The following is a 13,512-nucleotide window of genomic DNA, read 5'->3' on the forward strand; positions in this document are numbered from 1 at the left end:
TGTGGGAAATTCTGAGAAAGATGGGAATACCAGACCACCTGACCTGCCTCTTGAGAAACCTCTATGCAGGTCAGGAAGCAACAGTTAGAACCGGACATGGAACAACAGACTGGTTCCAAATAGGAAAAGGAGTATGTCAAGGCTGTATATTGTCACCCTGCTTATTTAACTTCTATGAAGAGTACATCATGAGAAACACTTGGCTGGAAGAAGCACAAGCTGGAATCGAGATTGCCAGGAGAAATATCAATAACCTCAGATATGCAAATGACACCACCCTTATGGCAGAAAGTGAAGAGGACCTAAAAAGCCTCTTGATGAAAGCGAAAGAGGAGAGTGAAAAAGTTGACTTAAAGCTCAACATTCAGAAAATGAAGAGCATGGCATCTGGTCCCATCACTTCATGGGAAATAGATGGGGAAACAGTGTCAGACTTTATTTTGGGGGACTCCAAAATCACTACAAATGGTGATTGCAGCCATGAAATTAAAAGATGCTTACTCCTTGGAAGGAAAGTTATAACCAACCTAGACAGCATATTGAAAAGCAGAGACATTACTTTGCCAACAAACGTCCATCTAGCCAAGGCTATGGTTTTTCCAGTAGTCATGTAAGGATGTGAGAGTTGGACTGTGAAGAAAGCTGAGTGCCAGCTTTTGAACTGTGGTGTTGGAGAAGACTCTTGAGAGTCCCTTGGACTGCAAGGAGATCCAACCAGTCCATTCTGAAGGAGATCAGCCCTGCGATTTCTTTGGAAGGAATGATGCTAAAGCTGAAATCCAGTACTTTGGACACCTCATGCGAAGAGTAGACTCATTGGAAAAGACTCTGATGCTGGGAGGGATTGGGGGCAGGAGAAGAAGGGGACGACAGAGGATAAGATGGCTGGATGGCATCACCAACTCGATGTATGTGAGTCTGAGTGAACTCCGGGAGTTGGTGATGGGCAGGGAGGCCTGGCGTGTGCAGTTCATGGAGTCACAAAGCGTTGGACATGACTGAGCGACTGAACTGAACTGAACTGAGGATATAATGACTTGGACAACATATACACTATATACGTTAAATTTCATATAAGTAACTTCTTATTGTGTGTCTTAAGCATAAAATTATACAGATTCAAAGAGATGTAAATATTAAAAAAAGAGCATCCTTGGTATGCAGGAAAAATTACTTTGCTAGTAAACAAGTAAATAGATCTTCAGTATTTCCAAATGCATAAGAATGGAAATATGTAACTATTTATTTACAGGTGCCTGTGAATATAAGTTTATACCACTGGGAGGCAGTATAACTTTAGGTTAAAAAGGACTGTAGCACAGAAATTTGTGTACTAATCTCAGCTATTTTATTCAGTGATTCTGTGAATTCAACCAGATACGATAACCTTTTCTTTTTTTTTTTTTCCAGATATGGTAACCTTTTTAAAGCTCAACATTCAGATCATGGCATCCGGTCTCATCACTTCATGGCAAATAGATGGGGAAACAGTGGAAACAGTAGCTGACTTTATTTTGGGGGGGCGGGGGGGGGGGGCTCCAAAATCACTGTAGATGGGGATTGCAGCCATGAAATTAAAAGACAGTTACTCCTTGGAAGGAAAGTTATGACCAACCTAGACAGCATATTAAAAAGCAGAAACATTACTTTGTCAAAAAGGTCCATCTAGTCAAGGCTATGGTTTTTCCAGTGGGCATATATGGACGTGAGAGTTGGACTGTGAAGAAAGCTGAGCGCCGAAGAATTGATGCTTTTGAACTGTGGTGTTGGAGAAGACTCTTGAGAGTCCCATGGACTGCAAGGAGGTCCAGCCAGTGCATCCTAAAGGAGATCAGTCCTGGATGTTCATTGGAAGGACTGATGTTGAAGCTGAAACTCCAATATTTTGGCCACCTGATGTGAAGAACTGACTCTTTTGAAAAGACCCTGATGTTGGGAAAGATGGAAGGCAGGAGAAGGGGACGACAGAGGATGAGATGGTTAGATGGCATCACCTACTCAATGGACATTAGTTTGGGTAAACTCTGGGAGTTAGTGATGGACAGGGAGGCTTGGTGTGCTGGAGTTCATGGGGTCACAAACAGTCAGACATGACTAAGCATCTGAACTGACTGAGTGACTAACAAATCTGTGTCTGTGAAGTAAACTGAAGCAATTGCAATTCTCACCAAAGGATCACTGCCTTTCATTGATTGGTACCCAGTGATGGAAAGGAATTTTTTTTCTGCACATTTTATTTAATCCTTTTAGTTGATTCAGGCAGGAAAATAAATCTGGTCCGTGTTATTCCATTTTGACAGGGAAAAGAAATTTGTGGAGTAGATTTTTTAAGTTAAAAGCTCTTTGCATTTTATAAATCTAAAGCTCTTGTGAACTTGACTTATCTTGTTGCAGCTCACTTACTGGATGGGAGTTTACTGCTTTCACTTCTGACTTCCTATTTTTGCAACTACTTATGAAACAGTGCCATACGCTCTTGATTAAATAGAGACATTACTGTGATGGCGACAGAGAGAAAATGTTTCAGAGACCCTACCTCTGGAGAAAACGTGGAAGAGGGGCGATCTGGTAAGTGAAAATTGATAAACTTTGACAAAATAAAATGGGGCCTGGGGAGGGAAATAATACTTATTCCACTGACTACTGACAAGATAGAAATTGCACTTCAAGAATATCGGTATCTCACAATTCACCTCTGTAGAAGGACAGATGGTTTGAAGGTCTAGAGGTGGCTGAGAGGGCAGGTAAGTATTATGTCAGTTATTATGCTACTGTTTATGTTATTTAAATATTTCACATGAATTACGTTACAGGAGGTTAATAGAAAAATGCTCTTTGGGTTTATTTTATTAGTCTTTATATTTTCCCCAGGTTGCTGGCAATTTGCACTCTGGCAAGTCGCATTATGATATTAAATAACCGATGATTATATCTCAGAGTAATGGTAAACAAACACCAACATTTGGTAATACATATACTAGTTGTAAAAGTTGCCCAAAACTACTGTATAGCACAGGGAGCTGTGTTCAATATTATGTAATAATCTAAATGAAAAAAGAATTTTTAAAAGAATAAATACATATATATGCTTTAAAAAATTAACTATGACACCTGTGCTGTAGTGTGACTGAATCTAGTAATCACATGTTTAGAGCCTGTTATTTGTTAGACATAGAGCTACAAAGACAAACTACATTTAGACCCTGATTTCAGGGCTTCATCATCTCAGGGACAGACAAATGAGTTATTATAACTTGATGTGATTAGTGTGAGAAGATATTTAATGAAACTTAGGGAGTTGGTCGCCCACTCCAGTGTTCTTGCCTGGAGAATCCCAAGGACGGGGAAGCCTGGTGGGCTGCTGTCTCTGGGGTCTCACAGAGACGGACACGACTGAAGTGACTTAGCAGCAGCAGCAGCAGCAGCAGCAGCAGCAGCAGCAGCAGCAGCAGCAGCAGCAGCAGGGAGTTGGTGATGGCATTATTGTGAAGTTACTTTTCACCTGGGCCTTGAATGATACTGTCACTTTTTCTGAAAGAAATAGGAATAAAAGTCAATTTTATTCAAAAAAATTCCAAGTAAATACAACAGTATACATTCCTTCCCTTGGTCACAAAAATGCCCTGCAAAGTTTCCTTTTGGGGTAAAGGGTAAATGTGATTTTTCAGTGAGATCATTAAATGTTTCAGCTAAAATCTATTGAGGCCCATTTCGTGTCCAGATAATTTTGTCTTGTCTCTCCCTCTCTGTCTCTCTTCCCCTTTATGTCTCGGGGTCTGCTATACTTCTGTGTTCTCTCTCTCTCTTTCTCTATTTCTTTGATTCCAGTGGCTCTTTATAGCCAAGTTTTATGTCATCCTGTTTAGAGTACGATACCAAAGTAGTTTATATAATGGGTCTTACCAGAGATTTTCAGTAGGGAACATAAAAAATATGAGCATCTTTTAAACTTAACCATTTTAGTCAAACAATTTTTTAAAATTTATTTATTTTTCAAAGGATAATTGCTTTAAATATTGTGTTGATTTCTGCCAAAAATCAACATGAATCAGCCATAAGTATAACAGTTTTGATTTAGTGAGAGCATCAGTATTAATACAACGTAATGCTTGATTATTAAAAGCATTTGTTGAAATATAATATTTATATGGTTAATGTTGTTATTATCAACATCCCTGCATTACAAAAAATAATTATAACCTCCTTCTACTCTCCCCAGTTGACATTAGCTGAGAATTAATTTCTTGCTGCTGCTGCTGCTGCTAAGTCACTTCAGTCGTGTCTGAACCTATGCGACCCCATAGATGGCAGCCCACCAGGCTCCCCCTTCCCTGGGATTCTCCAGGCAAGAACACTGAAGTGGGTTGCCATTTCCTTCTCCTGTTCCCTAAAGAGACTTTTGTTTAAGAAAACCATGAATAATTATTGACTAAAAGAAGCGTTGCCCCCAAACTGGGAATATTGATATTAATATCCTACTTTATAATTTAGAAAACAAATGTGTGGGTTTGGGAATAGGATGCTAAAGCCATCCACCAGAAAATCCTTTAACATTTTTAGTTTATAAGAAATTTGATGAGAAAGAGAAAGAGTATAGCTCATGCATGTTTGTACTTCAGCCCAGCAGAAAGAATACCTTTTACTGAACATCTATTTCCTGGTAAAAACGTGCATTTCCATCTTTCTTTCCTTCTCCCTTTCTCTGAATTTTTTTTTTTTAATCAAGGACAAGACTATATTGAATTTCCTAAAACACAGGATTCATGCTTAATCAAAAAGAAAGTTCTTGAAGAGATTTAATATTTACTAGCTAAGCCAAGGGCTTATGTAGCTGAAACTATTTGAGCAGTGCAAGTGTGAAAGCCATTTTTTTTTAAATTTAAACTGTTCTTGTAAGTTAACTAGGTTTTCTAGAACATAAAACTAAAGTTAAAACCAATAGACCAATATTATGGTTCATTTCTCTGTTCTTCTGTGAAATAATCCCTAACACTATTTTTCAAATTAATCAATTGGTGGGTTTTTTTTTTTTTTTTCTTTTGGAGTATAATATAAGGCATTTAAATTTAGAGGGAGACAAGGAGAGACAAACCATAGGAGAGTGAGAAGAAATTTTCCTTTGCTTTTCTGGTTGGTTTAAGAATTCAATTGATTTGACATAGATAACAGGAGAAAATAAAAGAAAAGTTGGCTAACAAATATACATGGGACAGATTCAGGAAATCTGAGTAACTGATCAAAATGGCCAAAAACCTCACATGAAATACCATCTCCAGCTAAAGACAAAAGATGTTGGGGTTGGTGGCTTGGGTTGCAGAGGGGCAGAATGTCATTGACATGGATGTGAAAAAAGGGGAAGTTGGGTGAATAAACATTTGCAGGGCGATAAAGAGACGGTAGACACAAAGCAAAGTCTGAGAGTCTGATCTCCAGGGCCTGCCCACTGTTCTACACCACATTCAGGGCCATGTTCTTGGCCAGAAGTCCTTGGGGTGAAAGGAGGCCTGGGTTCCCAGGAGCCTGCCAGGAGCCTGGTGTCTCTTGGGTCATTGGAGCTGGCAAGCACTGGGGTGAGGGGTCCTGGGTTTGTGGGAGCCTGCAGGGAGTTACGTAAGGCTGCAGAGTCAAGCCTAATGTGATGCTGGGGAAAGCAGATCTGGGATGTGTAGTGAAGTCAGGTGCTGTTTTACCCTCCCCCTCCCTTTTCCCAAGGGGAATGGCTCTCTCTCTTTTCTGGACTGCCTAGTCCTGAGGGAAGGGTTTTGGGAGCCTGGTCCTGAAGAGTTCATCAGGAGCCAAGTGTCACAGGAGCCCCACCTGGAACTGCTGGAGTTGGCAGGTGCAGGGGTGAGACAGGCGCCTGGGCTCCTAGGAGCCCACAGGAAGCCCTGGGTGGAAGCTCTCTGAGGCTGCATTATCTGCCTGGAATTGCTGGAGTACAAGGAGCTGGGATGAGGCAGGGAGTAGGTGTGCCTGGAATCCTTGGCTCTGGGGAAGGTATTTTTATGTGCCGATAATTTTCAAATTGATATTTCTACTTGGAGGTGAGTGGATCTGACTTCTAGAAACACTTTGACTTCTTTCTAATCTTTATGCCTTTTATTTACTTTTCTTGCCTCATTAGCACTAATAGAGTTCAGTTCAGTTCAGTCGCTCAGTCGTGTCCGACTCTTTGCGACCCCATGAATCGCAGCATGCCAGGCATCCCTGTCCATCACCATCTCCCAGAGTTCACTCAGACTCACGTCCATCGAGTCCGTGATGCCATCCAGCCATCTCATCCTCTGTCGTCCCCTTCTCCTCCTGTCCCCAATCCCTCCCAGCATCAAAGTCTTTTCCAATGAGTCAACACTTCGCATGAGGTGGCCAAAGTACTGGAGCTTCAGCTTTAGCATCATTCCTTCCAAAGAAATCCCAGGGTTGATCTCCTTCAGAATGGACTGGTTGGAACCTCTAGTAAAATGTTAAATTGGATTGGTGAGAGCAGACATCCTTTCCTTGTTCGTGACCTTTGGTGGAAGGGGTTCACTTTTTCACCATTAAATATCATATTAGCTGTACTATTTCTGCAAATGACAAGTATCGGTTTATGTCCTTCAATTCCTAATTTGTTGGGATTTGTTATCTTGGATGAATATTGTGTTTTTCACATATTTTGTCTATACTTATTGAGATGATCATATCCTTTCTCTTTTCTTATTCTGCTAATGTGATGAATTACATTGATTAATTTTCTAATGCTCTTCTCAGTACTTCTAACCAGATTTCTCATTTAAGGAGGTAAATCTCGATTTTTTTTCATCCTGATTTCTACTCTTTTGGTTTCTTACTATTTCCCTAGCTCTTCTTCCAATTACTGGAAGATTCTCTAGGGGAAAAAACTCAGTTTCTCTTACTCTGGTCCCCTTTGGGTCATGGCCATCATTTGTGGACTTTGATCTCTTGTGAAGACAGTTGGCAATAGGAGAGGTGAGGTACAGCTGACTTTACAGGTTGATTCTTTGTTAAATCAAGTCAAGTTTTTCTTCCTAATATGTCCATGAGATTGAGATTCTGACATTTGCATTTACAGGTAAATTACTCCAAATTCTTTATCTGCTGAGCCAATCGGGACTAATACTCCAAAGGATATGCCTAGCAATTATATCTTTTGTAACTTCTGCCAAGTTTTATCGTTTCATCTTCATTGCATCTCTAGCTGCAAATCTAATGCTATTTTATCCTCTTTTCCCAGGTAAGTTGTGTGTTCTCTAAACTTTACAATGTTCTTTGCACTTTTATATAGTCAATAAATGTTTATTGAGCTCCATTATGAACCGGGCACTGTGTGAAGTGCTTGACGTATGGTATACAATGAACAAAACACGCACAAACACACACACACAAATCCCCATGCCAGTGAACTCCTATTCTATCAGGAAGACACAGATACTATAATAAAAAGTAACAGGGTGAGGAGTACAAGGGGCTTTCCTGGTAGCTTAGGTGGTGAAGAATCCACCTGCAATGCAGGAAACCCCAGTTTCATTCCTGGGTCGGGAAGATCTGCTGGAAAAGGGAAAGGCTACCCACTCCAGTATTCTTGGGCTTCCCTGTGGCTCAGCTGGTAAAGAATCCGCCTTCAGGGTGGGAGACCTGGGTTCGATCCCTGGGTTGGGAAGATCCCCTGGAGAAGAGAACTGCTACCCTCTCCATAATTCTGACCTGGAGAATTCCATGGACTGTATAGTTCTTGGGGTGGCAAAGAGTCGGACATAACTGAGCAACTTTCACTCATTCATTCAAGGAGTACAAGTATCTAGGGCAAGCCTTCTTGAGACGATGACTTTTCAGCAAACTATTGAAGGAGATGAAGGAGCCATTGGCTATGTGAGGAAAGCATTCCAGATGGTGGGGACAAGTAGAATGAAAGGAGGAATCTCCTGATAGTTTTGACGAACAGCAAGGAGGCTTCTTCAGCTGAAGCAAGGTGAGGAGGAAGAAGAGTAATGGGCTGGGGGTCACAGCATTATGAGTCAGTTAAAGATTTTGGATTTTGTTCTGAGTGCAATGGGGAGGAACTAGAAAAGAAAACTTGTAGGAGAGGAATGTCATGATCTGAATTTCATTGTAGAATAATCATTTTGACTATTACATTGAGAACAGATTGTTAGAAGAAAATTTAGACATAGGAACAGCTACTAGGACAAAGCTGTTGAAATCCACACTGCCGGGGTCCAGCCCCGGTGGATCCAGGGAATTCGAAGGTGGGGACGGAGTCGGCGTCCTTAGAAATAACTTATTTAATCACAGATAGAGAGGGATTAGAAAATTAGCAGAGAAAAAGAGGCTGAATAACTTGGTTCACATGGAATACCAATCTCCCCTTAAGATCTATTTAGTCTTAAGATAGTGGTAAAGTTACATTTTTACATAGCAAGGACACAATGATTTATAACAAAGTACAGCGATCTATTACAAAAGAGAAAATTCATTAACTCAAAAAGTCTAGTATTGCTAACCTTAAAAACTACTATATTTCCTTTTCTATAGTCCAAATACATTGATTAATATATTCCCAGGTACCTAAGGATATGGAGGCCTGGGGGCAATCATTGACCCAACAATGAGAAAAGCCCTATGCTAATTAAGACTCTCAAAATACTCCAAAACTCTCTGTGCTGTTTATGGTTGAGAGGTAGTAAACAATTATGTGGCAGGAGTATGGATATCCTGTCACACAAGCTAGTCTGTCAGCAGAGAGGTTTGACCTGAGACACCCTTGTCACGCCCAGGGCAGGGAATTAGCAGTAATTATTGGTACAACAAATGAAAAACCCTTCACCAATATAATTCTTAACCAGCCCACTATACTGACAATTTCCCCAAAGAATTTGCCTTTAGTAAGTCTAAAACATCTCATGCCTCTCAGGTTGGGAGGCTGTAAACAATCACATGTGGCCGGACGAACCTATACAGGTGAGCTAGATGACCTTCAGAGGAGTCCGTAAGCTGAAACACTCTTGTCATGCCCAGGAATTTTTATTAACTTGGAGCTGCATGTTTACTCCTTCTCCAAGAGAACTGGTGGGAAACAGCCCCCTATAAAGTCAGAGATGTAGGCGAGAGCATGAAACAGTACAGTAGATAGACTCTGGTTTTGGGGGTAGATGCTCGGGAACGTATGCCAAGCCTCCTTCCTCATGACCTTTGCCATGGGTGGAGTTCCTCACGCTGGCCTCCGGCACCACACCAGATAGGACAGTGGCTTGGCCCTGGTGATAACAGTGGAGGTGGGACAGGGTATCAGAATCTGTTTATTCTGAAAGTTGAGTCAACAGTATTTCCTATTAGGTTGGCTAAGGGAGGAAAAGCGAGATTATGAACCAAAAACATCTTGCTGGTTACAGAGTATCTAATCAGGGCACATATATTTTTACACATATTTGACAGAAATTCACATGAAACAAAGAACTTCTGGAAACCCTATATCATATTTTTGGTACTAGAATCAGTATTTGAACTATGCTATATTTTGTCAACTAGAAGGTTTTATACCCTTAAGAAATGTAGCATAGTAAAATCTAGGAAAGGTAAGGAATTTACCTTTCTTTTGTCAAGAGTAAGAGGGACTGATATAAAGAGGCTGCGGGGAAAGGGAAATCCGTATGATGCTTGGAAAGAGTACTACAGAAATTAAATGCTACAGAAATTGATTTCTTTATAACAATTAGTGGCCATGGACCCCTGGGAAGTGAGGTACACAGATTCTCTTCTTGAAGATCAACTTTTGTACCTGAGATAAGACTATTTTTTTGTACTGATGGCTTTTGTACCTGAAATAAGACTGTTAGTGATGACTCCAGGAGGCAACAATTGAATGTACAATAATACTTCAAGACTGACCTTGGGTAAAAGTTCACCATATAAAATATATATGCATTTATTCATATATTAGTTTCTGTAGTACATTTTGTTCCAAGGCAATTCTCGATCTAATAAAATCATTTAGGGAAAGCAACTACCACTAGCTTGCACTCAGCAAATGATCACATATCTCAATATTGCATTCTCCAAGAAACCAAAAGAAGAAAATGATCTTAGAAAAGACTGTTGTTTGGGGAAGCAGTGAAATGCAAACAAATTTCCAAATATTGACTAGCAGTTAGTGCTTTATAAATCATTATGGCTAGTAGCATCCTAAGAGGCATTAGTAAAACTAGTTGGCAATGCATTATAGCTCAGCAGTTCTGCAAATAACTGAGAATTGGGCAGCATCCATAGAGGGTATTTATTACATAGCCAGGCATTTGAGAATGCCTTTCTGGAAGCAAAATATGATGATGAGGGAAATTATGTAATAAATGCTACTAAAATACATACAATGGAAAACTATTTATTGGGAAAAGCAAACACATTTGGGCATGGAAGGCATTTCTAAAAATCTGTCTACCAATTGAAAGTAGCTCCTGTTTGGATGTGAAGAAAAACAAAATGCTATTTCCAAAAATCATAAAAGCACAAGAGTCTAGTTGATATTAGATCATGTTTTTCTTCAAACTCCTCATTTTGGAATTTCCCTGGTGGCTCAGATGGTAAAGAATCTGCCTGCAGTGCAGCAGACCTGGCTTTGATCCCTGGGTTGGGAAGATCCAATGGCCTGGAGAATTCCATGGACTGCATATTCAGACATGACTGAGTGACTTTCACACATATATGCTGTGCAACATATATGCATATGTGTGTATATATGTGTGTATACATACATATGTAAAGAGAAAAAGACTGACCTCGGGATGGAAAGTGGAAAAATAGATGAAAGGGATGAGAAAATTTGTTATATTCACTGTGTTTGTCCAACTTCTAGTGAGAAGGAGAGAGCTGGACTCACATATTCTGCATGCCCCCTGCTTAAAAGGATGGATAGGATTTGGAAGTAAATGTTTTTATTTTTCGGAAGACACAAGGAACTGGACATTCAGTCAGACATTCTGTAATTCATTGGAAGCTGTCCTTGCTCAGTTTGAAACTAAGGACGAGCTGGTAAGAAATATTTTTGGATCATGTTCTTTGTTAAATATTTAGCCTCTGAGAAGTCTATAGGCTGCATAGGATGACAGCTGAAAGAAGAGGAAGGATCCCATTCCAGGCAGACTTGGGGATTTGGAGTGCATATTAGTGCCTGATATTTCTTGAGTATGTTCTCTGTCTGGAATGCTGTGAGACAATTTGGACACATTCTCTCTTGTATCCTCATAGTTAACCTTTAGTTAAAAGTATTGTTCCCATTGTACAAAGAAATATGGTAACATGTAATTTATCATCCAAATCAGGACATTTGGGGGAGTGAAAATGACAATATTAATAACATGTTGGTGCTGCAGTTATAACCTGGGACTTTCTCAGTCAAGCTGGGATGTGTGGTCACTTTAATGTAATTTAGGATCAGAGATATTTGAGTGACTTAAGCTGAGAACTGGAGACTAGTCTCCCACCAGATTCTAAACTTATCAATTATTTAGGCTGCCATTTAAATAGAGAAGGCCAAGGGGAAGAGGACTCAAGGGTAAAATGAAGGAGACATATGTTTTCACTTTCTGTGTTTTATAATAGAACTTCCTGATAAGATACAAAGGCCCTTTTAACCATTGGATTGGCCTTCATAGAGAATCATCACATCATGTTTGGAAATGGACAGACAACTCTAAATATAATGCCTCGTAAGTTTATAGACTTTCTTCTATTGTATTTATGTGTGGTTTTGGGTATGAATTGTGTTTATGAGAAAATAAATTTAGTATCATAAAGGTTATGAATTAAGAAATAGAAATCTTTTGTATGCTCTTCCATTTATTAGTTGCACCTTTGGAAAAACTAATATGATTTCAGTTGAAACCTTTATCATGACGATAACTTTGGATGTAGTCCTTCCACTTTTACCCACTGACTTAAACTGTGCTAATTCCCTACTTAAAAGGCAGAGAGAACAGCTGAGGCACACGAGGGTCCTACAGTCTTGGAAAGCCACTAAGGATTGATATACATAGATCCTCAGTCCACTCTTTCATTTGCTAAATTCATTCTTAAAAGGAAGGTTGTCAGGGAACCAGTGGGAATCCTCCCTAAATGATCTCTGGGAGGAACTTAGTAACATTCCTTGGATTGTGAGCGCTTCAGTGGGGATGTTTTGAATGTAATCATTACATTGGAGCAGATAGAATATAAGGGCGCAGTCACTTCCCTTAATCAAAACTAAACCCTTTTAAGATTTTACTAGTAAGTAAACACTTTATTTTCACACATGTATGAAACAGATCAGGAGAGCACTGAAAATATTCTTTACTCAAGGCCACTGGCAATGAAAATAATCAATAATAGATCAATAAATGATCAATAATAACAATAGAAAATGTTTTTTCAACCAAGTTGAGGACTAAACTAGACCATTTCCTAGATTACTCAGAGAAACTGCTCCAGAGAAACAGGGTTTCTAGCCCAGTTTTACATCTTGTCAGAACAGAGAACATTAAACAAGTCGGGGTTACATTTCTTTGAGGTTTCCCCTAGGGAAAAAAAAAAAAAAAGAATAGACCAGCACATACACAGTGGATCAGTATGGCCCTAGCACCTGGGAAGGGAGTCTTATCACCAAAGGAGACCAGCACTGATGTCTCAAGAAGAGGGACATTTAATCTTTATTTCCAACATGGACATTTTTACTTCTGGTCAATGTATCCTTTTCTTTAATAATTAAAGCAGAAGTATAACATATGCTTGATAGGCCACAAACAGGTTGTTTTAAATAGCATAAAATTGACATATAAACCAGAATGACACCCCTATATCTCAATATGTGAAATTTTTGTTTATCACCATCCATGGCAACAGTTCACTTGGCTACCACAGCAAGCACTAGTTAAATACCTAGTCAACAACATAGCTGGATTTGGGATGGATGGTGATAATCTTCTGATACTCCAGCAGAGACTTTGAGAATACAAAAGGAACTAAATACAGAAATGGTATATATTTACTCAGAAGACTTATGAACAACAGATTTTCACTTTGCTCTTGTTCACATTAACAGTAACTGAAGTGGGGGTGCTGAAGCATACAGAGGAGGAATGAATGTAGATGTCCAGCCTATGCTTTTTTAACATTTTTGTGCTTGGTTTTAGGTTTGCCATCACAGGAGATGCAACCTGTGGCTACCTGAATGACCTTGGAGTTAGCAGTGCCAGAAGTTATACAGATAGAAAATGGATTTGCAGCAAACAAATAATGTCTCCATGTCCTTAAATTCTTCAAGTCCTTTTTAGGGAATTTCACACACCATCTCCAAGAGATGTATTATAAATTATGCACGGTTCCTGCTGTATTGCTTGCTCTTCCAAAAATATCACCAACATTCATTTATAGTGTTGTTAACAGCAAGGAGACAAGCTATACTTGAATGATACAGGGATTTGGAAAAGCATGGTTCTAAATTAAATAAGTGTTATATAATATGAGTTGATATTTATGTTTTGAAGC

At 39.5% G+C, this 13,512-nt stretch overlaps 1 protein-coding gene across 1 annotated transcript; it reads left to right on the forward strand.

Moving 5' to 3' along the window:
* The first annotated feature begins 2,501 nt into the window (after nt 1-2,501).
* On the forward strand, nt 2,502-13,278 carry LOC128048236 (C-type lectin domain family 2 member D11-like). The gene is made up of 5 exons (XM_052640624.1): nt 2,502-2,568; nt 7,073-7,234; nt 10,847-11,022; nt 11,593-11,699; nt 13,158-13,278. The coding sequence occupies exons 1-5, from the start codon at nt 2,502-2,504 to the stop codon at nt 13,276-13,278; spliced, it is 633 nt and encodes a 210-aa protein (XP_052496584.1).
* The last annotated feature ends 234 nt before the right edge of the window (nt 13,279-13,512 follow it).

Source organism: Budorcas taxicolor, chromosome 5 (genome assembly GCF_023091745.1).
Source record: "Budorcas taxicolor isolate Tak-1 chromosome 5, Takin1.1, whole genome shotgun sequence".
Lineage (NCBI taxonomy): Eukaryota > Metazoa > Chordata > Mammalia > Artiodactyla > Bovidae > Budorcas > Budorcas taxicolor.

Excerpts from the sequence above, each read along its gene's own strand:
- LOC128048236 (XM_052640624.1), top strand. The coding sequence starts at position 2,502 with ATGGCGACAGAGAGAAAATGTTTCAGAGACCCTACCTCTGGAGAAAAC. Across the intron at positions 7,235-10,846 it reads ATTTTATCCTCTTTTCCCAG|TGAGAAGGAGAGAGCTGGAC; the intron begins GTAAGTTGTGTG and ends TCCAACTTCTAG. Across the intron at positions 11,023-11,592 it reads TTGAAACTAAGGACGAGCTG|AACTTCCTGATAAGATACAA; the intron begins GTAAGAAATATT and ends GTTTTATAATAG.